Source organism: Betta splendens, chromosome 17 (assembly GCF_900634795.4).
Source record: "Betta splendens chromosome 17, fBetSpl5.4, whole genome shotgun sequence".
NCBI classification, from domain to species: Eukaryota; Metazoa; Chordata; class Actinopteri; order Anabantiformes; family Osphronemidae; genus Betta; species Betta splendens.
The window spans coordinates 7,058,989-7,081,485 of record NC_040897.2 but is presented as its reverse complement, the minus strand read 5'-3'; the positions used below and the strand labels follow the sequence as shown (position 1 = coordinate 7,081,485).

General features: G+C 43.7%; 2 protein-coding genes across 4 annotated transcripts; one reads left to right on the top strand and one right to left on the bottom strand.

The window, feature by feature from the left end:
• Positions 1 to 308: 308 nt before the first annotated feature.
• On the top strand, positions 309 to 17,058 carry pkn2a (protein kinase N2a). 3 transcript variants are annotated; one of them, XM_029132169.3, is made up of 23 exons: positions 309 to 856; positions 5,120 to 5,284; positions 5,476 to 5,611; positions 8,722 to 8,864; positions 10,371 to 10,500; positions 10,619 to 10,764; positions 10,929 to 11,142; positions 11,265 to 11,450; positions 11,848 to 11,957; positions 12,052 to 12,195; positions 12,272 to 12,347; positions 12,450 to 12,606; positions 12,732 to 12,858; positions 13,287 to 13,423; positions 13,686 to 13,761; positions 13,933 to 14,024; positions 14,164 to 14,340; positions 14,492 to 14,554; positions 14,639 to 14,715; positions 14,798 to 14,940; positions 15,074 to 15,181; positions 15,304 to 15,384; positions 15,464 to 17,058. In XM_029132169.3, the coding sequence occupies exons 1-23, from the start codon at positions 836 to 838 to the stop codon at positions 15,665 to 15,667; spliced, it is 2,913 nt and encodes a 970-aa protein (XP_028988002.1). In that variant the 5' UTR covers positions 309 to 835; the 3' UTR covers positions 15,668 to 17,058. The 3 variants fall into 3 exon arrangements, with proteins under 3 accessions (XP_028988002.1, XP_028988003.1, XP_055359864.1); XM_029132170.3 differs by lacking the exon at positions 309 to 856 and adding an exon at positions 1,286 to 1,667; XM_055503889.1 differs by lacking the exon at positions 309 to 856 and adding an exon at positions 3,885 to 4,117.
• On the bottom strand, positions 17,031 to 21,491 carry gtf2b (general transcription factor IIB). The gene is made up of 7 exons (XM_029132181.3): positions 21,385 to 21,491; positions 20,208 to 20,320; positions 19,063 to 19,196; positions 18,696 to 18,842; positions 18,405 to 18,534; positions 17,851 to 18,132; positions 17,031 to 17,713 (listed from the first exon to the last, which is right to left on the bottom strand). Exons 1-7 carry the CDS (start codon positions 21,399 to 21,401, stop codon positions 17,580 to 17,582), a joined length of 957 nt encoding a protein of 318 aa, XP_028988014.1. The 5' UTR covers positions 21,402 to 21,491; the 3' UTR covers positions 17,031 to 17,579.
• Between the last annotated feature and the right edge of the window lie 1,006 nt (positions 21,492 to 22,497).

Here is a 22,497-nt window from a genome sequence, read left to right as displayed (position 1 = left end):
AATGCTCATCTCTCAACGAGGAGCCGGTGCTGTTGTCACCATTAAAAAAACACATGACACCTCGTCCCATAGGTGCAGAGTTTTCCTGTCTGTGTGACTTATGTCTTATAATGACAGTGTCCCTATAGAATGTGTGATGCAGCAGTGAGGCTTTGAGGTCCTGCTTTAAGGTCCTGCTTTTAGTATTTAAAACTGAGTAGTTTTAATTAATAATGTTTCAATTCCATGAAAACATTTTTAATTATTACCTCATTTTGAATCTTGATCATTTTACTGTATGTAGCCATCCATAAAACCCACTTTTATTTATTTATTTTTTAATTTGCTGCTACTTTTATGGTATAAAGTACAAAGATGCTTGCACGCGCGCGGGCCTCGGCCTGACCTGAGATGAATGTTTTCCATGTTTGTGTTTCCCTCATGATGTTTCCAAGTTCCGAGCATGAGGTAAAGTCTGGGAATCACGTGTGAGCTCCGCGTCCGGGCCGAGGGCAGCCCAGCGGCGGCAGCAGCGCTCCGGCTCCTCTGGGCGGACGCCTCGCCTCCGCCGTAACCACCGCCTCCTTCTCCAACGGCACTGGGGCAGATTTACGCTGCAGCTTTTTATTTATGAGCACCCGTCCGCCCTCCGGGAAGCCTCCAGCACGGCGTGACCGCGTAAAACGGGCGAGACGACGACATGGGAAGCCGCGTGTGCCCGCGATGACCGAGCGTTTGGCCCGAATAAACTCGCCGTTTTGTCGCCAGAGAGGGAAACTTAAAGCAGGACTTGTTTTTGGAGTTCCACCTCCCCTCCGCTCTCCCAGTAGGATTTGAATCAAAGGCGAAAACCAAGATGGCCGCCGACTCAGTGCAGGTAGGAAAAGTTGACAACTGTTGCGAAAAGTGCGCAAACTTCACCCGGGGGTTAATTTAAACGTTAGCGAGCAGTTTAATTCCGTTAAAGCCGCGTCGGCGCGCGTTCGTGGGCTTTTATTCAACTCAGGGCTTTTTCCCAGATCCCAAAAGGCTGTCTGGGAATGATCCATGGATCGAGGCCTGGGAAGCTATTATCCAAGAGAAACTTGTGCTGAAATGTAAAAGTTTGTTAGTGGCGGCTACAAACTGCCGACGCCGCCGAGCGAACGGACGTCGCTGAACGAAGTTCTGCGCTCGTGTCGCTTGAACTTTGGGCCGTTGGACGTTAACTCGCGAGCGCACAGGTCGGTGCTGCACCGTGAACTAGCCCTGACTTTACCAGATAAACAGGGTGCTATGAGTTCATAGCTGCTTTTCTCACGTTTAGCGCTTATCGGGGAAGCGGGACGCTGATGAACAAGAGAAAGGTCAAAAAACAGAGAAGTTCATCCTAACACTTGCGCTGTAATAATAACAGTGGTGTCTCATTATTTTCTATGAGCAGTCGTGACTCAGAATAATGTGTGGTTTCACTTGAGTGACGTCAGACCGATCGCTCTCAAATATTGTCCAAGATTGACCTGAGTCAAGATAATGATCTCCAGGAGCGGCTTCAAAGTGTGAACCGCCGGTTATTCGCGCTGTTGTTCGCCTTTTTATTTTGGGGAAAGTTCTTTCTCATCAACGTGTCCCGAACCGGAACTGATCACTGAAGCTACAGGTGCAGATGGGCTGTTATCTTGACGGTGATGCTGCTGCTGAATCACTACGTGAGTCATGAAGTTTCATTGTGACGGTTCATGTCGTTTAATGATCGTTTTCTACGACGTGTAACGCCACAGCACATGCAATGTTTTAGCAATAACTGTATCACTTTGCTTCATAGAGAGTAAAACCCCAGATCAAGACAGGTGCTTCAGCATAGTTTGCTCCCCATTCTTTAAAATAACGCAGCCTCCCAGAATAAAGCTACTGGTCACCATTAAAGTGGCCTGACCCGCAGGACGTGACCTCCAGGCCGCACCAGTGTCGGGCTGCATGTGTAGGATCCACCATTATTAGCCCGCGCTGCTATTCCTGGCCTCTGCAGCCAGCTGTGGGGCAGCGCTGCTGGGTGTCAGGTTGTGGGCTCAGATGGGCCTCCTGCAGCAGCGGCAGCAGCGAGGCCTCGGCTTTTTAAGCTTCGGGGCTGGAAAGTGGCCTCAACTTTTCCATTGTCCTATTGTTTGAATGGAGCCCCTGTTGTCGGACGTGGAGCTTTCAGGCGTGTGGAGCAAGTTAACCTGATTACTGTTGAGGCTCAGACCTCATGTTTGCTTTTGCCTCACACGTTTGTTTCATGTCTTAAGCTTGTGTAAATAACACTTACCTGACTTTTCTGGATACTATGAGTTCCACTGAATTAGTTTATGGTAATATTTAGTTCAGTTAAATCCATAGGTATTAATTTGGTAAATAAATTCTTTTGTATTTTGGATAAATGTTGTAGGTACGACCTAAAACTTGAGGCTCTGTTAGTCTTTTCACATGATGTGAAGTATGAACATGACACTGTGCAGGGATTACAGCCACAGTGACAGGAACAGGTTCCTTCTATCTAGCACCAGCGCTATGCAATGCGCTATGACTGGAAACATTTGCTTACAATTTCTGCTTGACTCGTTTTTGAACCTTATTAGTATCGAGTTGCTGTTGTGGCGTCACAGCCCTGAATCGCTTCCCGCTGCTCGATGTGCTGCCGATGAGCCCTGCACAGGTAAGGGGAAGTGCTACAGTCACACAAAAAGCTACTGAAAACAGTCCCACAAATTAGCAGAGTGCTTTTTTTAAATCAAGTTACAACACAGACCTTGGGGGTCTTCTAGCTGATTTATTTCCACCTTATCTGATTGGCCCATTGTGCATTTCCTAGTATTGTTGTGCAGTAAAATAGGCCCATTTGGGTGTCCTGATGCCGTCTTCATAGCAGTCAGTAAACAGTAGTACAAATCCTAAAACCGCAGCCCTGAAGAAGAGAGCTGCTGCTTCCCTGTCCACTGTTCTTCCACTTCCAGGAGTTGTGACCTCTGTTTTACCTATGAGTCATCAAGGAGCCTCTGCACCAGAGCATGTGCAAACTATTGTTTCCTTTGGAGGTGAGCACCTACAGACCCAAGTGGGGGTGGTGGTGGGCCAGATGAGGTAATGATTGAGCCCATGGAAATTCTTCAACTTACCGAGCTTGATCTATTTTCCAACCTAGGTCTATCGGAGTGAAGTTTGTGTTTGGGGACAGAATACTTGTCCTGTATAGGTCTGAGTCTGCTGTCAAGCGTCACAACTTGACCCGTGTCAGACTTGTTTAAATGCTTAAACGTGCCAAGCTCATCATCTTTGAGGGCGAAACACTCTATTGATGCTTAATTTACCTCGGCCAATAACAGGTGCAGCTGATCAGTATTAGACCATTTGCCTGTCAGTGATTGTAATGCTATGCCTGTGCGTGCGTGCGTGCGTGCGTGCGTGCGTGCGTGCGTGCGTGCGTGCGTGCGTGCGTGCGTGCGTGCGTGCGTGCGTGCGTGCGTGCGTGCGTGCGTGCCCGACCGCCCGCCCCCAACAGTAGCAAATGTCTGGTGACCTTTTTATAAATAGCTTTGTTTTCAATAATCAATAAAAGGCTCAGTCAAAGTTTCATTATTACATCACTCACATAAATACTTTGAATAATTTTTTTTCACACTGGAGTTTCCTTTAGTCAATGGTGAATTTTTTTTATTGGTCTTGATCAATACACAAGACAAAGTGGGGAGACCACAGTGGACAGCCAGTGTTACGTTTTCAACTTGGGTTAAATTTAGACACAGTCCACTCCCTCGAGTGAGATTAGGTCCCATTCTGGGCTGCTGTGACCTCACAGAGCCAGAAGCTAAGAGGGATTTGGCTGTCGCTGCTCAAACGGTTTATCTTATTCATTGATGTCAATGGTCTGCGTTGGGGGGGCGGCACAGCACCAAATGAGAGAGCCATACACAATTGGAAACAAAGTGGCATGAATGAGCAGGATGCAGCCTCTAACACCTTTGGAGTAGCTTCACCTTTTGTAGGGACGATATCACTGCTGGTACTGCACAAGAAAACCTCAGTGGAGCTCATTAGATAAGTCAACTGCTTGCAGAACATGCGTGGACTGGTTTGTTCAACCGATCTAGAGATGGAGCTGGCTGAAACTGATGAAGTCGCGGTAAGGCAGCCGATTGGGTGAAAACCAAGAGGTTTTGTTTCATCAATCTGTTCGTTTACTATCAGGTTTGGTCTGAGCAAATCAGGTGGAAGTCTGAAGCTAGACGTAGTGTGTGCGATTTAGTTTGACTGCTCTTCATTCAGAGTCAGAATAAGTTGAATGCAACATGGCACAAATGTTCCTGTAGTAATTATGTTGATTTGCAGTTTTTCCACATCAATGGAATATGTTAATTTCCACAAACTAACAGTAAAACCTGTCGTAGGGTCAGACGGCAGTGACCCTCGTTTGTTATTCATAGGTTTTGTTATTTGCAGGGACTGGACTAGAAAATCAGTTGTCATTGTTTAATGTGCATGCGTAACTAATAATAGTAAAGAAGGACAGGCCTTAATTTACACTTGCTTGTTTTTTGTAGTTTTTGAGCAATGACTCATGGATTGTGCTGCAAGTTTGGTGTTTCATTTTTATATTCATAGACAATATGATGCAATACAAACGCAATTTAAAACTTTTCATATTAAATTGAAAATCTAATAATACTTTCAAACCAGAGAACTTAGGCTGAAAAGCTGCTTAATGGAATGGAATAAATTGGTTATACACAGTTGTCAGATGAGTTCAGACAAGGTTCCGAGACGACCAGTGGAACATCCACAGCCAAACACTGCATTCATCACGACCTTTAAAGCCCAAGCCATTCAGGAAGTGGCGTCTAAATCCTTCTTTAGTTGGATGCGGGCCAGTAGTGGCTGACGGCACCAGTGAAAACAACACATGCACAAGCTTGATTGGGTCCAAAACACAGTACAGGCCACTGACCTCAGAAAACCCCTTTGTTGGATGTCTGAAGCTCAGGTGTGGCCACAGCATATTTTGGTTGTGTTTTAGCCTTTTGACAATGGGTCAGCAAAAATGTGTAAGGATTGTAGATGATGGCAGTTTTCTCTCTCTACTGTCCCACATTCACCTTGTTGCTCCTCCTCTGCTGCCCTTTTCCAGGGGGATGCCAGGGGCCAACTGGTGGCAGAGCGACTGGGGCTAGGACACAACTTGGACCTTTCTGACACCATGGTTCAACAGAAGCTGGACGAGATCAAGGAGCAGATTCGCCGTGAGATCCGGAAGGAACTGAAAATCAAAGAAGGTGCAGAGAACCTGCGCAAGGTACTGTCGGGTTTTTGTAATGTTTTTTTTTTGTGTGTTTCTTCCAGGAGGGTAGTGTAGCAAAAAAATAAAATTAAAGGAGAAATGGTTAATTTACTCAAATAAATTTTCAGATATGTAATGCAGACTAAAAATCAAAATAATTTGATAAATTCTCAGATTTCTCTTTTCCGCTCCTCCACTTTCCTCAGGTTACCACGGACAAGAAGAGCCTGGCTTATGTCGACAACATGCTGAAAAAATCGAACAAGAAGGTTGAGGAGCTTCACCAGGAGCTGCAGGAACTCAATGCCCACATTGTGGTCAAAGACCCTGAAGAAGTGCTAGGTAACAGAGAGACTACAACAAATGACTTCAGACCTTTGATGAATAATTAGCTGTAATAATTAACCACACATGCATGTCCCTACAAAAGGATTATGGTGGACACAAGGAACACAGTAAAAAACTTTTTATTAACTCTTTAGCTATCTCCCCTATTTGGCAGTGTAGTGTCAGAACAACATGTATATAAACACTGAGCACATTGAGTGTTTGGAGGTGACTCACTCCCCAGAGACTGACATTCTTGCATTCCACTGACAGTTACAATGAGCCGTGGATTGTTTCCCTCCGAGGCCGTTGAAAGCCTGCTCCTGTGCATTTGTCGGCAACAATGGAATTTTAGAGAGTCAACCACAACAGAGGCCGGCATCAGCATTGCCTTATTGAGTAATTGTTGGTGGCGAGTGTCCGGGTGAATTCAGGAAGAGAAGGAATGGCTTTTGTCTGCCCGCTCACCTCCGCCTGTACATACGGAAGTAGATGAGGAGGGACGAGCATTTGTGTGTGAGGAGTGAAGGGAGGTTGTCCTGGTAAATGATGATCTTAAGTGGGAGCAAGTTTAGCCTGACTCAGCAACTCTATCTGATGAATGAGGGCTTTTCTCTTTAAGTGACATGACGCCAGCTGACTAGCTGACTGTCACCGGCCATCGCAGGGTGATGGGGAAGGACTGAGAGCAGCTCCACAGTCAACTAAGAGCTTCTTGAAATAGGTTCACCTCCTGAATGCACCAGAGACAGCTCTTGTTTCCTGAATTAGGAAGGAGTTGCTCTGCAAGCAGCCAGAACGTGGTTTTGTTCCAGGAGGGAGTTGATGGGGGGGTTCTGGTTATTGTCCGTTTAGCCGAAGCCAGAAATGGACTGACTTGCTCTCCGGCGCCGTCTGACATGGGTTCACCAGTCAGCTCCCTCTGTCACACATCCCCTCATTTAGAGAGACATGCTCCAAGACCTACAGTTTACTTCCTGTCCAGTCATCGGACCACATCTCCAATGGCAACCATCCTGGCTAGTTTTAGGTCCAGTCCTCCAAATCATGATGTAATTGTTTAGAGAGTATTGTTAGCATGTTGTTCATGGGATACAGATGGGGTTAATCTGAGGGAGGGTTCTCCTTGTCATCTGTCCAGCAGTGACATCAGCCCTGTAGCTATTCAGTAGCTTGGTATCTTGTCCTCCAGCCCAGCGTGGGGTGAACCGTGGAGGGGGGGGCTCCTTGAATTCTTGGCTTGATGTGACCTTGACTAAACCGCACCCTCCTAGCAGAGAGAAAAGCCCCGAACATAGCCTGGATGACATACGCAGCATTGTTGCACTTGTGCTTCTAAGCATGCCTTTGTCATTTGCGCTAACAGCCTTCACATGACGCTGACTTAACATGAGCTTAATGTAATCACTGGGACTCGACAGATCCTTCACTTGGCAACATGAGCCCGTGCATTCTCACCTTGCAATGCAGCTTTTCTGTGGTGTGAATGGGGATCGGCGAGTGCCCACTCCTGTGTCCATGTGTGCGCGGAGGGCAGCCCTGGGAAAGCGAACACCCTCCCCTCCTGCCCATCAGCAGGAAGCTCACCGGTGGTGCTCTCTCAGCTTATTATGTGTCATTAGATGAATCATTTAGAGTTTGAGTTCAAACAACCTCATGCTTCCCTTTTGCCCATCTCCTGCAGGTGTTCAAAGGAGTCATTGCAGTGTTTTGCGCAGCTCTGAGTGGATGAATCACAGGCCTGCTGTTGGCAGCTTGCAGTGTCTTTGATAAAGGCTCATTTGATTTTCCTCCTCACTGCTATTTTAGGTGTCAGTTGGGTCAGTCAAAAAAGACTTAATAGACCTATTATTTTAGTTAGGATAAACGCAGACTATGACATTTTTTGTGTATTACAGCTCAGTTTTTGTGTCCTTGCATCCAAAACAAGTTTCTACTAAACAGCCTAGACTCTGAAACTGAACTTGCAAGTCAAGTCAGGAGAAGTCGGGCAGGTTTTTATGCCCACCTCACCTGTATTTATCGTGCGTGTGACAGAGGAAAGGTTTTGTGTGTCTGGGGAGGGGTTTTCTGTATCTGTCTTTACCTGTCGAGTCCGGACATGACAAAAAAAAATAACACAACAGCCTCTGAGCTCATCCTCAAACTGTGGTCCAGCTCGGGGCAGAGGACCCACGTGGCGCCTGTAGCTGTGTGCATCCTAGCAGCTGATATGATTATAAGGTGAATTTGAAAAGATGATAGACGTCATGTTTTGGACCCTCTTTGTTTCAACAACTGTGTTGTCAGTATCGATAGTTGCCTACAAGCTCATACTTGTTGTTTTTTTTGTTGTATTTTTTTTTTCCCGGTTGCTCATAATAGAAATGGCCGCAGGCTTGTTTCTTCTGTTACAGTTAGACCAGACTTAAGAGTTGTACCAATAAAATAGCACAAACTTTGTACAAATTAGTAGCTATTCCCTTTTTTTCTTATAGCTGAACAGAATCTGATACCAGTCAAACTCAGTGTGTCTATTGACGGCCTGTGTAATTGAGCAAAAAGCCTTCCTGTTCACGCCTCACTACTGAATCAAAAAGATTTTCAATTTATCCCCATTTGGTAACAAAAACAAACAATAAATTGCCGCTACAAGTTGGCCATAAATGATAAATGCATCAGTCAGGTGAAGTATTCCACTGGGTGACGTGTTCCTTATTCCAAGGGCTCCGTTGGGTCTTGGGTTTACATCTAAAGCAGGGTGTCGTCGTGGGTGTTAAGGTCTGTGCTTGGAAATACAGCGTATTTAGAAAATGACTGAAGCCGTCCTTTGAATGTTGTTGAGTGAGGCAGCCAAATGGAGTCTTGTGCTAACAAACCTACAGACACATCCAGCAGAGCCTTCTGGATACATTATGTGACAACTACAGTTGCCACTTGGTGTTTCTCTCCTAAGCAGTGGCGCAGGTCACTGTTTAGCTAACTCCAAAATGGCTGGCTGCCAGAAATAGCAGCGGCCTGTTGAGTTACTATTTGCAGTGAGAGCGTCCTCGTGACATACTCCAGCTCCGCATACACAATCCCACTGCGAGTCCCTTGTTTGAAAAGCCGTGTTAACTTGGGGTTTTCTTCTCATCTTCGTGCAGAGTGCCCTTTGACGCCAGATACGCCCACCATGTGCACCAGCAGCAACCGCCTGGCTGCGCTGAAAAGGCAGAACGACATCGAGCTCAAGGTCAAGCAGGGCGCCGAGAACATGATTCACATGTACTCCAACGGATCGTCCAAGGTAGGGCTCAACGCCGGCCCCAGACTGATTCTCACTTTGTCTAATCTTTTTGAGATGAGATCTAACAGTGAAGCCACGGCCCCAGACTGTCTGCCGTAAATAGTCATCCGTTTACAGTGGCTTGCGAATCAGCTTCCTGGTTGAACTTCCAGTTTTCATACCTGCCATAGTTGTGTATGTACACTCGGGTTTCCGGAGGGTTTTCTTCTCCACGTAAATGACTTCAGATTTGTTTGTTTGTAGCTTGTGACTCTGTGAAACACATGGTAAGCCCGTCTCATAGCTTTGACTACCTGTTGACAGGAAATGTCTTACACTAACAGGGTTGTTAATCATATTTTGACCTGTTATGACCCTGAGCTGGAAACCCCAGGGTTAGGTAGACTGGTTCAACTACTGCCTTCAAAAACAGGCTATGTGTAGAAACATATATATATATATTGCAGCATAAAGGTCAGCAAGAGGCATAGTTGAAATTGCAGCTGTGATACCAGTTTAAAGGCAGCTTCCACTCTGCAGATGGTAGACACATGTCACGTGTAAGCTCAGCGCTTCAGTGTAGGGGAGCAGGGAACACGAGAAGGCAGTGTTGGTATCCGTGAATGTCATATGCATTTGTTTGTGGGCTTTGCTCTAATGCTCAGAAAACTATAATTTACTTGTGGTGTGTCTGCGTCTGTCACCTGGATAACCAACGTGGTTATCGTGTCCGTTGGTAGTAATTAAAGTCATTTTGTAGAGACGGTGTAGACACGTGTGCCGCTTCAGTAGTGTCGTCTTGCCTTTCATGGTCTGTCTGTGCATGCATCACTTGGCTTGCTGTGTTAACTTGTTGTGTTTTGGAGAGAGATGAATGAGATCAATGCCACTGGCACTGTTTCTGTGCAGAGTGGGGTAGAAATACAGCAATAACAAAATGTTTATACCTCTCTCTATGTTCGACTACAGCCTCAAAATAATTCCTGAATCCTAATTTGAAGTCAGATTTAAAATTTTATTTTACCTGACACAGTTTCAGGTACTTGCAGATGATTCAGAATGTCTCGGTAGAGCTGGCTGGAAGGTTTCTCATGACTTTGTAAGTGAGCTCCTTCGGTCAGACAGACGGTCGGAGGCACCTCCATTTGGAAATTGTCCTGTCCTGATGTCAGAGGAAATGCCTGCTGGACAGAGGTCTTTCCTGCGCGTGCTGCCATTAGAAACCAGGGTTTAAAACGGTAGAGGAATTCTGGGTGGACTTTGCTTACGTAAACGTGAGTGTGCGTGTGTATTTGGACATAGTAGAGCATTGACAAAAACATGCCCCTTTTGGATTCTTTTTGTGAATAAAATTTTCCATGTGGTCATTAGTGTTTCAGTGCCAATACTCACTAATGGGTAACAAAACTCGTGGGTGATGATGGACGGTGTGCATTTGGGGTCATCTGTAAGTTAAAAGTTGTGTGACTCAGAAAAGAAAACATCACTAAAACCTGTAATTCAATTGTGAATTATTTTCACTCGCAGGATCGTAAGTTGTTAGCAACAGCGCAGCAGATGCTTCAGGACAGCAAGACGAAGATTGAGTTCATCAGGATGCAGATCCTTAAGGCCAGCCAGGCCAGTGAGCTGAGCTTCGAGAGCAACGATGTGATGGGTGAGTCCACCGTTATACTTTATGTTCTGTGTGTGTTGGAGGCTGAGGGGCGCTTCTTCAAAGGCCCATGAACAAGCATGCATCAGATTAAAGCATGGCATCCTTCCTTGTTGTTCAGACAAACCCATCATCAGCCCGCTGGACCTGCGGGTGGAGGAGCTGTGTCACCATGCCAGGATCGAATCTGCTGTAGCGGAAGGAGCCAAGAATGTCATGAAACTCCTAGGCTCAGGAAAAGTAACAGAAAAGCGGGCACATTCAGAGGTAGGTTGATGGGTGTTCGTCCCCACACACGTCAAATTCTCCACCACCTGCTAATAAAGTTTGAATTGACATCAGCACAATTTGGGTTCTTAATGTAATATCAATAACATGATAAACGATTCCCTTTGTTTTTTACCCTTCTGTCTTTCCCTTCCTTCCTCCAGGCCCAGGCTCGATTTAATGAGTCGAGTCAGAAACTCGACCTGTTACGATATTCCCTGGAGCAACGCCTCAACGAGTTGCCTAAAAACCACCCTCGCAGCAGTGGCATCATAGAGGAGCTGTCCCTGCTCTCCTCACCCGCCCTCAGCCCTAGATCCAGCATCATCTCCACACAGAACCAGTACAGCACCGTCACCAAACCAGCAGCACTCACAGGTTCCTGGACATAATGCTTATCGTTTGATGTTCCACTGTCGCAGACAAAGCATCCTCTTCCCGCAAAGCTTGAATATGGGATGACCGAACATGATTGTGATTGTGAGTGTTCTGACTTTCAGGCACGTTAGACGTCAGACTCATGGGTTGCCAGGACCTTTTGGAAAACGTCCCCGGTCGTTCCAAAGCGGCGTCCGCGCCGCTGCCGGGCTGGAGCCCCAGCGAGACGCGCTCGTCCTTTATTAGCCGAGCGAACCGGAACCGCGGCGCGAGCTCGAGGAACCTGACAAAGAATGAGGAGCTCTCCAGTAAGTGGAGCCAGTAACTACTGATAAAACGAGTTCTGTTGAGCTTTACCATAACTACAGCTGCACCGTAATAGATTTCACAGCGAGATGACATTGTCTGTTAAATGAGCTACAGTGACAATTATCTTGCCTCCTAATGAGTCTGGGTGTAAAACTCCACAGAGACTCCATGGTCCCAACAGACATTGAGCTGATATGAAGCAGGTATAGTCTTTGAGAGAAATTTCCTGCCCCAAAGGAAGAAAAGGCAGAAGAAGGCATTTGTTTCCTCCTAATGATATATACTATGCAATAATAACACAATGATCGCCCTGGTTTCACACATCATACAGCCAGAACTACTGTGTCTCCAGAGCCAGAACCTGCTGCATTAAGAAACGTGCATCTGTGTCTTTAGATGAAATCAGTGCAGTACTGAAGCTGGACAACACAGTAGTCGGACAAACGAGCTGGAGGCCGGTCAGCAACCAGGCCTGGGACCAGAAGTTTACACTGGAGCTGGACCGGGTAAGTCATGCTACCTTTGACCCACATCAGGCTGTTGACTGAGTGTTGTTGTGTGCTTCATATCTGTTGGGTGTGCTCTGCTCCGCACCTGTAGTCCCGTGAACTGGAGATCTCTGTGTACTGGCGCGATTGGCGCTCGCTCTGTGCCGTGAAATTTCTGCGGCTGGAGGACTTCCTGGACAACCAGCGCCATGGGATGTGTCTGTACCTGGAGCCTCAGGGGATGCTGTTTGCTGAGGTAGACGCAGACGAGCTGCACCATGATCCCGACATTAGTGTGGCACAAATTCTGAAGCGGCCTTCTTGTTTTTTAGGTGACATTTTTCAACCCTGTCATTGAGAGACGACCAAAGCTGCAAAGACAAAAGAAGATTTTCTCAAAACAACAAGGTGAGTTTACACAAATCACTGGTATTTTATCCTCCATCAGTATTGATCACTTGACAAACATCAAACCGCTCACCCTGTGTCTCTCTCTTGGGTCTTATTCAGGTAAAACCTTCCTACGAGCCCCTCAGATGAACATCAACATTGCTACCTGGGGTCGCCTAGTCAGACGAGCCATACCCACTGTCAGCTCCAACTCCTTTAGTCCACAGGCTGCTGAGACTGGGCCCAGTAGTTTGCCTGGATCCCCGACACCAAGCAGGTACATTTACATCACACATACAGAAGTAACGCTTACCACTTATTCTGCATCACTGAGATTGTGATGGGAGTAATCCATGGATTAGGTTTTAGTATCATTATAAAGCTGTACCTCTGCCTGTGCAGTGACCCACTGGTGACCAAGCTGGACTTTGACAAAGAACCCACCCCAGGACGCAAACAGTACCCGGTTCATCACGACATCCGGGATCCTCTGGTGCAAGACAAGCTACCTGACAAGGAGGAAGTGCAGGTAAAGCGTCCAAGGAATTACAAGTATTGCTGTTGAGGCAGATACGTAGCGACTGGAAACACAGAAAAGCTCCCTGTTTAGAAACAAAACTTCATTCTTGTAAATTTCAAAAAATTGACTTTCCTGTGCAGCAGCCAAATGTCTGAAAAGTCTGCAAAGGAACAAGATTGCAATAAAGTCCAATAACAGCCATACGTAGGCATAATAAAATGATTTGCATGAATGTGGACACAGAGACAATGAGAGCTTTAGTTTTTTCGTCACTGCTCAACAGCTTTTCAGGGATTCGCACGGACAAATGCTACAATGTATTTAAAGTTGTATCAAATTGCATAGTTACTGACATCTTTTACGTTGTTATATATCATTTAAGCTTCTCTATGTTCCATTCATTGCTTCTCCTTTTTTGTTGTGCTGCGTCTTCTCAGGATGCACTCGCTTCATTTGACTTCTTGAACAAGAGAAACAGCATGACACCGAAGCAGGACCTGGACGGAGTCATGGATCAGCAGATGCAGCATCCAAACCTGGAGCTCATCACCATCCAGAAGGGCACAGAGATAAGGTGAGAGAGTCGTGTGCTCGGTCAGGTTTGCATAGCGTTCAACATTTGTGTACATTCAGATAAAAGAATATGACTCATTTTATAATGTACCAAACCCCACAGCACATTTGGTTCTATGGTCACTTTGACTGAAATAAATAGGTGTGTAAATGCTGCCCCCTGGCGTCAGCCTTTTAGATTTTTACTGTAACTCAAATTAACTATATGTTGTGTTTTTGTTTTTTTTTTTTTTTTTTTTTTTTTTTTTACAAAAACTCCACAGGGAAGAAGATCCGTTCCACTTCCGTCTGCAGGACTTCAAATGTGTTGCAGTTCTTGGACGTGGTCACTTTGGAAAGGTATGATTTGTTTATTTATCTGAGCTCTGCATCAGATCTGTTTTCATCTTCACATTGTTTTATGGTTGTTCCTTTAATGTATAAACCAGTCAGCCTGCTGGTGTTTTCTGCTGTAAGCCCAGCACTGAAACCGAAGCTGAATCTTAGCCATCCCTCTGCTTCCCACTGCAGGTGTTGCTGGCAGAATATAAAAGCACAGGAGAGATGTTTGCTATCAAAGCTCTGAAGAAAGGAGACATTGTGGCTCGCGATGAGGTGGACAGGTAAAATTGTTTTAAACCATAAATTATGTTCTAGATACTGTTTCCAAATCATGAAATCAAATTAAAACATAAACGTGTGACCATAGTTTAATGTAACTCTACTTGTATTGATTTTACTGTGCTCTTGCCCTTTTTTCAGTTTGATGTGCGAGAAGAGGATTTTTGAAACGGTCAACAGCGTGCGCCACCCGTTCCTGGTCAACCTTTTCGCGTGTTTCCAGACGCAAGAGCATGTGTGTTTCGTCATGGAGTATGCAGCGGGAGGCGACCTGATGATGCACATCCACGCTGATGTTTTTTCTGAGCCCAGGGCCATGTGAGTGCCTGTCACTCATTTCTGTTATTCATCACATGACTTTTCCAAAACTGATAAAACTATGTCTGGTCGTGCTTTTCTTCTATAGCATTTGTTTGTTGACACCTAAACCTATTACCCGACTCACCTGATGTTTGGTACCTTTTTGCAGATTTTATGCAGCCTGTGTCGTATTGGGATTACAGTTCTTGCATGACCATAAGATTGTGTACCGGTAAAGTTCAAATGAATTTAATTCTAAAAACCCATTTGCATCAGGATGCATCAAGTTCCAATACATTATTTTTGTAATTTGCAGAGATTTAAAGCTGGATAATCTGCTACTGGATACAGAGGGATATGTAAAGATTGCTGACTTTGGACTTTGTAAAGAAGGTAAAACAACAACAGTGACTGACACAGTCCCATGACCCTCCAGGATGAACGTACTAATCTCTTTTATTTTTGTATTTTCTAGGAATGGGTTTTCGAGACCGTACCAGCACGTTTTGTGGCACACCAGAGTTTTTAGCTCCAGAGGTTTTGACTGAAACATCGTACACCCGCGCTGTGGACTGGTGGGGATTGGGCGTCCTCATCTTTGAGATGCTGGTTGGAGAGGTGAGCACTCATTCCCCCAGTAGTGAAATGATGTTATACACAGCTGGGAGCAATGTTTGCAGTTTTCACTGTAATGGTATTGGAACGTTCACGGCTCTGCGTTTTGTTAATTACATCTGTGCGTCTGTTTCAGTCGCCCTTCCCTGGTGACGATGAGGAGGAGGTGTTTGACAGCATTGTCAACGATGAAGTCCGTTACCCACAGTTCCTGTCGACCGAGGCCATTTCCATCATGAGAAGGGTGTGTAGTCGTCCCTCTCACCCAAATTCATAGTTCAAAACTGTAAAACTGAAAACTCAATCAATGTAGATTCAAAGCAGGTCCACCTGGTGTTTACTATTTTATTTTTTCCTTGTGCTTAGCTTTTGAGAAGAAGTCCAGAGCGACGTCTTGGAGCAGGAGAAAAGGACGCAGAGGAGGTCAAGAAACATCTATTCTTCAGGGTAAGGAAGAAAACTTCTGCTTTTATTCCCCTCAACTTTATACAAAAGCTAAATCACGTGAACATGTTTTTCTCTACAGAACATGGATTGGAATGGACTTTTGGCCAAGAAAGTGAAGCCACCCTTCGTGCCGATTATCCAGGGCGCTAATGACGTCAGCAATTTTGATGATGAATTTACCTCCGAGGCACCGATCCTAACCCCACCCAGGGAGCCCCGAGCGCTGAACTCTGAGGAGCAGCACATGTTCTTTGACTTTGATTACATTGCCGACTGGTGTTAGCTTCAATCAACCGACCCCCCTCTATTACACACACACACACACAGACACACACTGTGAACCAGCCAACACAGAAGTGACAGTAGCTTCACATCTTTTTAAATTCTCCTCCTCCCTACCCAACGTGTTGAGATCCAGCGGACTTCACGCAAAACTCTGTGCCATTAAATAGAAACTTCACAAGGATTCCCATTATTATTTTTTTATCCACATGAAGAATGTTTTTTTTTTTGCTTTGTTTTTGTCTTTTAAAAAAGAACTTGGAGAGCGAAGGAGTCGTCGTCATCGTGTCGCTTGTTTGACCACTGAGATGAACTCAAACATGGCAACATCACAATCATGTTATATTGGTGTCACTGTCTTCAGTGTTTTGGTCTGTACAGTTTATATTCAATCATATATTTTATTGTTTTCTTTATTTGCAAAGCCCACAAGCTTCAGGACATTTCTGCCACAATCGTGTCTGAAACTGGTGTTTGGTGAGAGTGAGATGCTGAAAGCGTCGCTGCCGAGCCGTTCAGCTCAAACATCTTGACTACTACTGCTGCTTCCGTCTTCACCAGCTACGTGTGTGTAGGGTCCCAGTGCTCGTCCACAACTCACACCTTTTTTTAAATCAGTGTGCATGTTTGCATGCAGGATCTCACTGTTAATATTCGTTGGTATAAAACAGTCAAGTCAGTGTGTTACATATATATTATGAACTGTTATGAAATTGGCAGAGTAAATTAAAAACACTACACGTTTCATGTCTTTCTCATGGCCTCGAATGGTTCTAGAGGGTCGACATTCACTACCTGCTTTTATTTTTATTCCATATTGAATGACTGGCATTTTTTTTACCTCAGTGGCAATAACACATATGTGAGTCACACAGTTACAGCTAAATTACCAAATTCATCCTGTCCCTCTTGAAGCAGCAGACAAAGTCTTCATGTTAAACTGATGAACCCAACGACAGATGAACAAACCTGCTGAGCTCCTTTTCTCAGTAAGTTTAGTTTTCTGTTAAAATGTCTTTAAAGGCTTCATACTGTTCTGTGATCCAGTTTCAAGCTGACGTAGTAAACACAGCTGGTGACTTTTTCAGTTTGCATGTGGGATATGAATCAGTCCAATGTTCCAGTCTTGATATGAAATCACTGCAGGGGAGGGCAGGGTATATTTTATGTATGTACACGGTTAAACTGAAAGCACTAATTTTATCAATAGTCTTAATTATCTGCAGTTAATGATGAAAATAGTTTGTACATTTTTTTTATTCTTTGCTTGTTCATGCCAGGACAGACATTATGAACGGTACTCAGTACGAGTTGCAAGCGTTGCTGTTCACCCTGGTGTAAAAAAAGGACTCTGTTCATCATGATTGCACAAATTAAACGTTTTTAATAGTGGCTTTGTTTTTTTTTGTTTACATCCCAATAGTGTGACATTTTCACCCTTGTTAAATTTTTCACATTCTGGGGTTGATACCAAAGACCAGAGTGAGAGGATTTATGAAAACAAAGGTTTAATGGTCTTCAATCTAGAAGCTGATAATGCTTTCATGAAAATCTTTTATTTTAAATTACTTAAAACAATTCAAACTAACAAAATAGAACCTGGTCATTTTTTTTTACAAAACAAAGTTTTGTGTACAGTATGAAACCAGCCTAAAATTGCAAGCATCAATTACATTTTCCCACTTGGACATATATACATTCTGTATATACACTCAAATGAAATACTGTAAGTACAGTCAGCAAGCGGTTGTTTAAGCACTGGAATGTGTCCATTTATTTCCTGCGAGTGCCTTGATAAAGGTCGAGAGTCTGATAAGGGACAGGAGAAATCGTCCAAATCCAACAGAAATAAGTTTATAACAAATACAATCGTGTAAGTACAGCAGAAAAGTATCACTGTGCAAGGACAGTCTTCACAGTTGGGGCAGCTTGTCAACAGGTGTGTCAAATTTGAAGTCTGGAGGGAAAAGTTCTGCGGCTTTCGGGTAGATGAGCCTGTACGACTGTCTGATTGTAACGTCTGCGACACCAGCGATGTCTCCAATTTCTGCAGGAGCATTGAAGACAAAGTTTAAACATCTGACCTGCAATAAACCTACATATAGAACCTGAAAGCAGCTGCACTTTCGACAACCCAGAATTCTTCTGTATCTTTAAAGGGAAAACAAACTTCTCATCACTCACCTTTCTGGGTCTTCTTCTCTGCAGAGGCCTGGGAGGCCATGTAAATGGCCGCTGCAGCCACAGAGATGGGACTCCTGCCAGGCACCAAGTCAAGCTCCACCGCCTTCCTGGCGATGAACGTGGCGGCCATTTGCACTTGTTTGGGTAAACCGAGGTTCGAGCAGAAACGGGACATGAAGTCTCCTGTGGTGATGAGGTCCACGCTGGTCTCAAGCGCCTTCAGGATGAGCTTGAAGCATCTACCAATTTCCTTCTTGGAGATCCGGGAGACGGCGCAGATCTCTGAAGGGGCAAGAAACAGGGGCAGGAATTGTTTGTGCTAATAGTAAACAATTTTAAAAGAATAAACTGTCACACCAAAACTAAAAAGCATGCAGTCAATTGTGCTACACCAAAATATAATTTCCAGTTTAATATCCACAAAAGAAATAATTCAGCACAAATTCAATTTGAAAGTGACAAATCAAATACACTAGAAAACAAGCGTCAGCATTTGTTCAGATTCTGTGTCATTTCTCAACATCAGGGTCTTTCACAGGAGATTCAACTCTGACCTTTAAACGTTCTTGGTACACCTTCCTGTCTGCACGCGATGTAGAGGCAGGCTGAGGCAATGGCATCGTTGGCTCGTCCCTTCAGGCTCTTCTGCTCATAAACCTGTTTGAATAAGTTGTTTGTTCTGTCCTGTTGAATGATTAGATTTACAGTAGACAAATCATTAGCATTAACACATTTAAATCTACATCGGTACATTGTACATGACAACAGATTAATTAGTCGACCTCTGATTCAGACATGAATGTTAAAACTGTGAAGCTGCAGGTTTTCCCTCTATAACAACTTACGATGATGTTTCTTGGCAGGTTGATGCGGTCGGCCATGGTGCTGATTTCTTTAAATGCATTGAGCATGGCCCTGTCAGAGCTGCTCATTGTCCTTCGGTTTTGGTACTTTGAGTTGCCGAACTCGTCAAAACTTGCCGCGCCTGTTCCCTGTGGTGGAGGCAGATGTTCATTAATGAAATTCACTGGAATTTTAAAAGAGAAATGTTGATAATAAGGCATTGATTCACGTCACATGTGTCGCATTAGATGATATCAGGAGCAAAACGCACCTGAACTAATGATGCTGTAACTAAACTTTCTCAGCCTCTATATCAAAAGACACCACGCTGGGTCAATGTTAACACAACAAACCTCATCAGTATCTCACCTTGCCAATCATGGTGGTTAGGTCGCCTCCATTAAGCAACGGATTCTGGGCGTCTCCCACTCTGGAAGGGTCTTTCAGGGCTTTCTCATTGGAAAATGTTCTCCACTCTGAGCCCACGTCAATTACACGGTCGCCTGGTTGAACGGAGAGGGAATAATGCCATTCTCACATCTGTTTACTACAAACAAACACTGGAAACTAAAATGTACTTTTACATGTAAATGTATACAAATGTCAGTTGTAAATGAGCTTTTTCTCCACAAGGTCAAAACCAACAACCAGCTCTAACAACTGAAACAAAGGGATAATTTAAGGGCCTTACTAGTGTCCTGCTTTGACTCGTTTACTAGACTTAATGTTACACTACATGTATGTATTGTGACAATAAACCTTTACATTTTGTTATTACTGTATTTCCCAGCATGTCATGGCACAGTTATACACAATATTTAACCTAAACAAAAGTTTGATTATTTGCATCAACTTACGGATGTTAAAGGTCATAGACGTGACAAGAAAAATTGGACTGACTTTCACTTTTTTCTGACAACTGTACTACTTTGTAGTACCTAGTTTTTGATAATGTTGTCATCCTGATAGGCTTCTTTAACTATCTATTAGTCTTACTATCACAAAGCAATGTGACATTCATTTCTCAGAGGCCAGCTACAGCTACGGAAGCAAGAACAGAGGATAAGTCAGTTTGCATCAGGGAGTGGCTGGCGTCTCGCATCTCCTGTCTGACCCGCTTTTTACTCAAGGGGCTTGTTAGAGCAGAACGGTATTCCCTACAGCTTTGATTTACAGTCTACCTCACATTCAAATATTTTTGCTTTCTATCATGTTGCATCAGATCAGCCAAATTACAAACAACCTTCCTAACTATATATGAGAGCCCATGAAAAGAAAACATGTGGAAGGAATGGAAGGAATACATTATAACTGCCTTTTACAGGTTTTGTCTAGTCTATCAAAACATATTCAGATTAAGGGAGATGTATGCATGCTGACAAGTTTGATTATGACACAGTTCAGCTGATTGAAGATAAGGACGACAGGAAACAAAAATGGAAAGGAGTGTTCTTACACCAAAAGCATTCTAGTTCAAATGCAAAAGTGCGCATTGTTTTAAAGTACACACTGACCTACAACAAGGCCACATTCAGGGCAAATCATGTCCCCGGCTCTGTAGTCCTCCACCAACAGGGCATCTGGGTGGTTGGGACACTGAACTCTAGGAAGGGCCAACGCGTCTCCACTAAAGAAACAGAAACATACTGTCAAATGACCAAATGCAAGAAAAAAATGCAAGGAAAAAAAACAGAAAATTGTGCAAAAAATAAACCAACAAATTAAACAGTTTACACTTGAAGATATAAATAAACATATATATCTTTGCAATTTTGTTGTATGATTGTACCAAAGCATGAGTGTGCAATGACAATAAACTTTATCTTTTATATACACTTTCAAAACAAAAAAAGTAAAAGTAATGAATTATATATAATTATATCATAATTATCAAAACGTGAAAGTAATTACTTGAGACCTACTTTAGTTCTATTCTCTAAACTAAACAGTTAATCATATCGTAGATCCTGGACTAAATCCAACAATGATGTGGCAAAACCACGTTCCAAGTACCAAACGTCAACAAAAGGCAAAACAACAACAACAACAGTGGTCTGAATATACAATTCACTCAGATTTACACGTTAGTGCATTCATCCAAGCTAAAAAAAGAGACAACCACGTAGCATCTGAAAAGCAAGAGGTGCGTAATTAAAGCGAGACGCTTTGCGTGATGTGACAGAAACCTCGGTACGAAGGGATTTGGTGTAAACAAACTAGACAGAAAATATTAGTGTTTACATGAGACGGACGTCAACGTGGCAGCTCACTGGTGTCAATTAGATGGTGAGTTATAACGCAAACGCTATGTTAGGCCAGGTCCTAACTACACCAAGTTGTTACGTCTGTTCAACCAAGAGAGAAGGTAGCGACAAAGCAAGACTCCCACAGAACGCGATAATCCACAAAAGCCACCGGGCACCAGCCCAGCGTTGCGTGAAGGTTATGTTAACTACGATACACAGCGCAACTTCTGGCAATCTCTAACAAACTAGCCACAAGCTACGATTAGCTTGCCAGCTAAACCTAGCACAAAGCATTGTACACTTATCAGCAGACAATGGCGTATTATTTTCGTATATTAGTATCGTTATCGTTTCAAACGACAGTTGCGTTTAGTGAAAGAATAACATGATCAGCGACACGCACAAAGAAGGCTGCGCTTAATATTAAATCAAAAATTCTACGTACCGGCTGGTCGACGCCATGTCACTCTTTACTCTGCCTCACCGTTAAAGAAACAAATGAGAATGGTGCCTGTATTTATAACCTTTTATGATCACGTGGCCACCAAACTACGGAAACTCAAATGTTTCAAAATAGTTTAAATGCGCTTCGGTCTCGCCCAGATTTGGTGGTAATGCGTAGTGTTGAAAAAAAAGAAAATAACAGTTGTAATAAATATGAATATGGCCAGAAATATTTTACTGTTTATGATAAACTTTAAATGTTTTGCCAGGGTCTCTGCACATGTTGCAGAGACCCTGGCGATTAGGCTATATACCAAATCTATATAAAAACCAACGATGACCATTTAAAATTCCATTTATTTCTAAAATACCAGATAGAATAAGTACCACTTATGTACTGTACCATGCCAGTTTCACGACCGAAACATAAATGTGTAAACAATATCACAGACATTTACTGTTATATTAAATGATGACAATAACAGCTCTACAATGTACATTCTTATCCTAAGAAGACAAAACAAAAGCCTAAGATGTTGCTGTCTAACTGTGCCAGCCTGTGTCTCAGACTCTGTACCAGTCTGAGAATGCTCTGAGCCTCTGCATTATCAGTTCAAGGCCTGTGAAAGGAACACAATGCAACAAAGAGTCACTTCACCCCATCACGCATTGTAACACCAAAAAATAAATACATTTGTCTATACAAAAACATCTGTTAGAAATATACAGTTAACTGTAGTTCAATTACAATGCAATGACATAGTTTTAACAGTACCTTAAAGAGAATGTCTTTGTGTATCCAGACAACAGCAGGTGGAGCTAAACAAAAGAGAAGCCAGGTTTGTAAAATTGCCCTGACTCAGCAGCTACAATCGTTGTTCCGTGATGATTATTTACAGAGATTAGGCCTCATGAACAGATCTAATGGCAGTGTTCTCTTGCTTAGTAACATAGCTATCATTTTTGTGGCTGTGGTAAAATAACCTGCCATGGATTGAATGTTTCTGTTTTGCTCAGGTGCATCAGAATTAATGGAATCCTGAGGAAATGATAACTTACTGTTACATTACTTGTTAGGTTTTTAATGTATTGTTTCAAATATCATTGCCAGTGA

Excerpts from the sequence above, each read along its gene's own strand:
- pkn2a (XM_055503889.1), top strand. The coding sequence starts at position 4,055 with ATGCGTGGACTGGTTTGTTCAACCGATCTAGAGATGGAGCTGGCTGAA. Across the intron at positions 11,143-11,264 it reads CAAACCAGCAGCACTCACAG|GCACGTTAGACGTCAGACTC; the intron begins GTTCCTGGACAT and ends TCTGACTTTCAG. Across the intron at positions 11,451-11,847 it reads AAAGAATGAGGAGCTCTCCA|ATGAAATCAGTGCAGTACTG; the intron begins GTAAGTGGAGCC and ends CTGTGTCTTTAG.
- gtf2b (XM_029132181.3), bottom strand. Across the intron at positions 18,133-18,404 it reads TGTACCAAGAACGTTTAAAG|AGATCTGCGCCGTCTCCCGG; the intron begins GTCAGAGTTGAA and ends TTGCCCCTTCAG. Across the intron at positions 17,714-17,850 it reads AGAGAAGAAGACCCAGAAAG|AAATTGGAGACATCGCTGGT; the intron begins GTGAGTGATGAG and ends ATGCTCCTGCAG.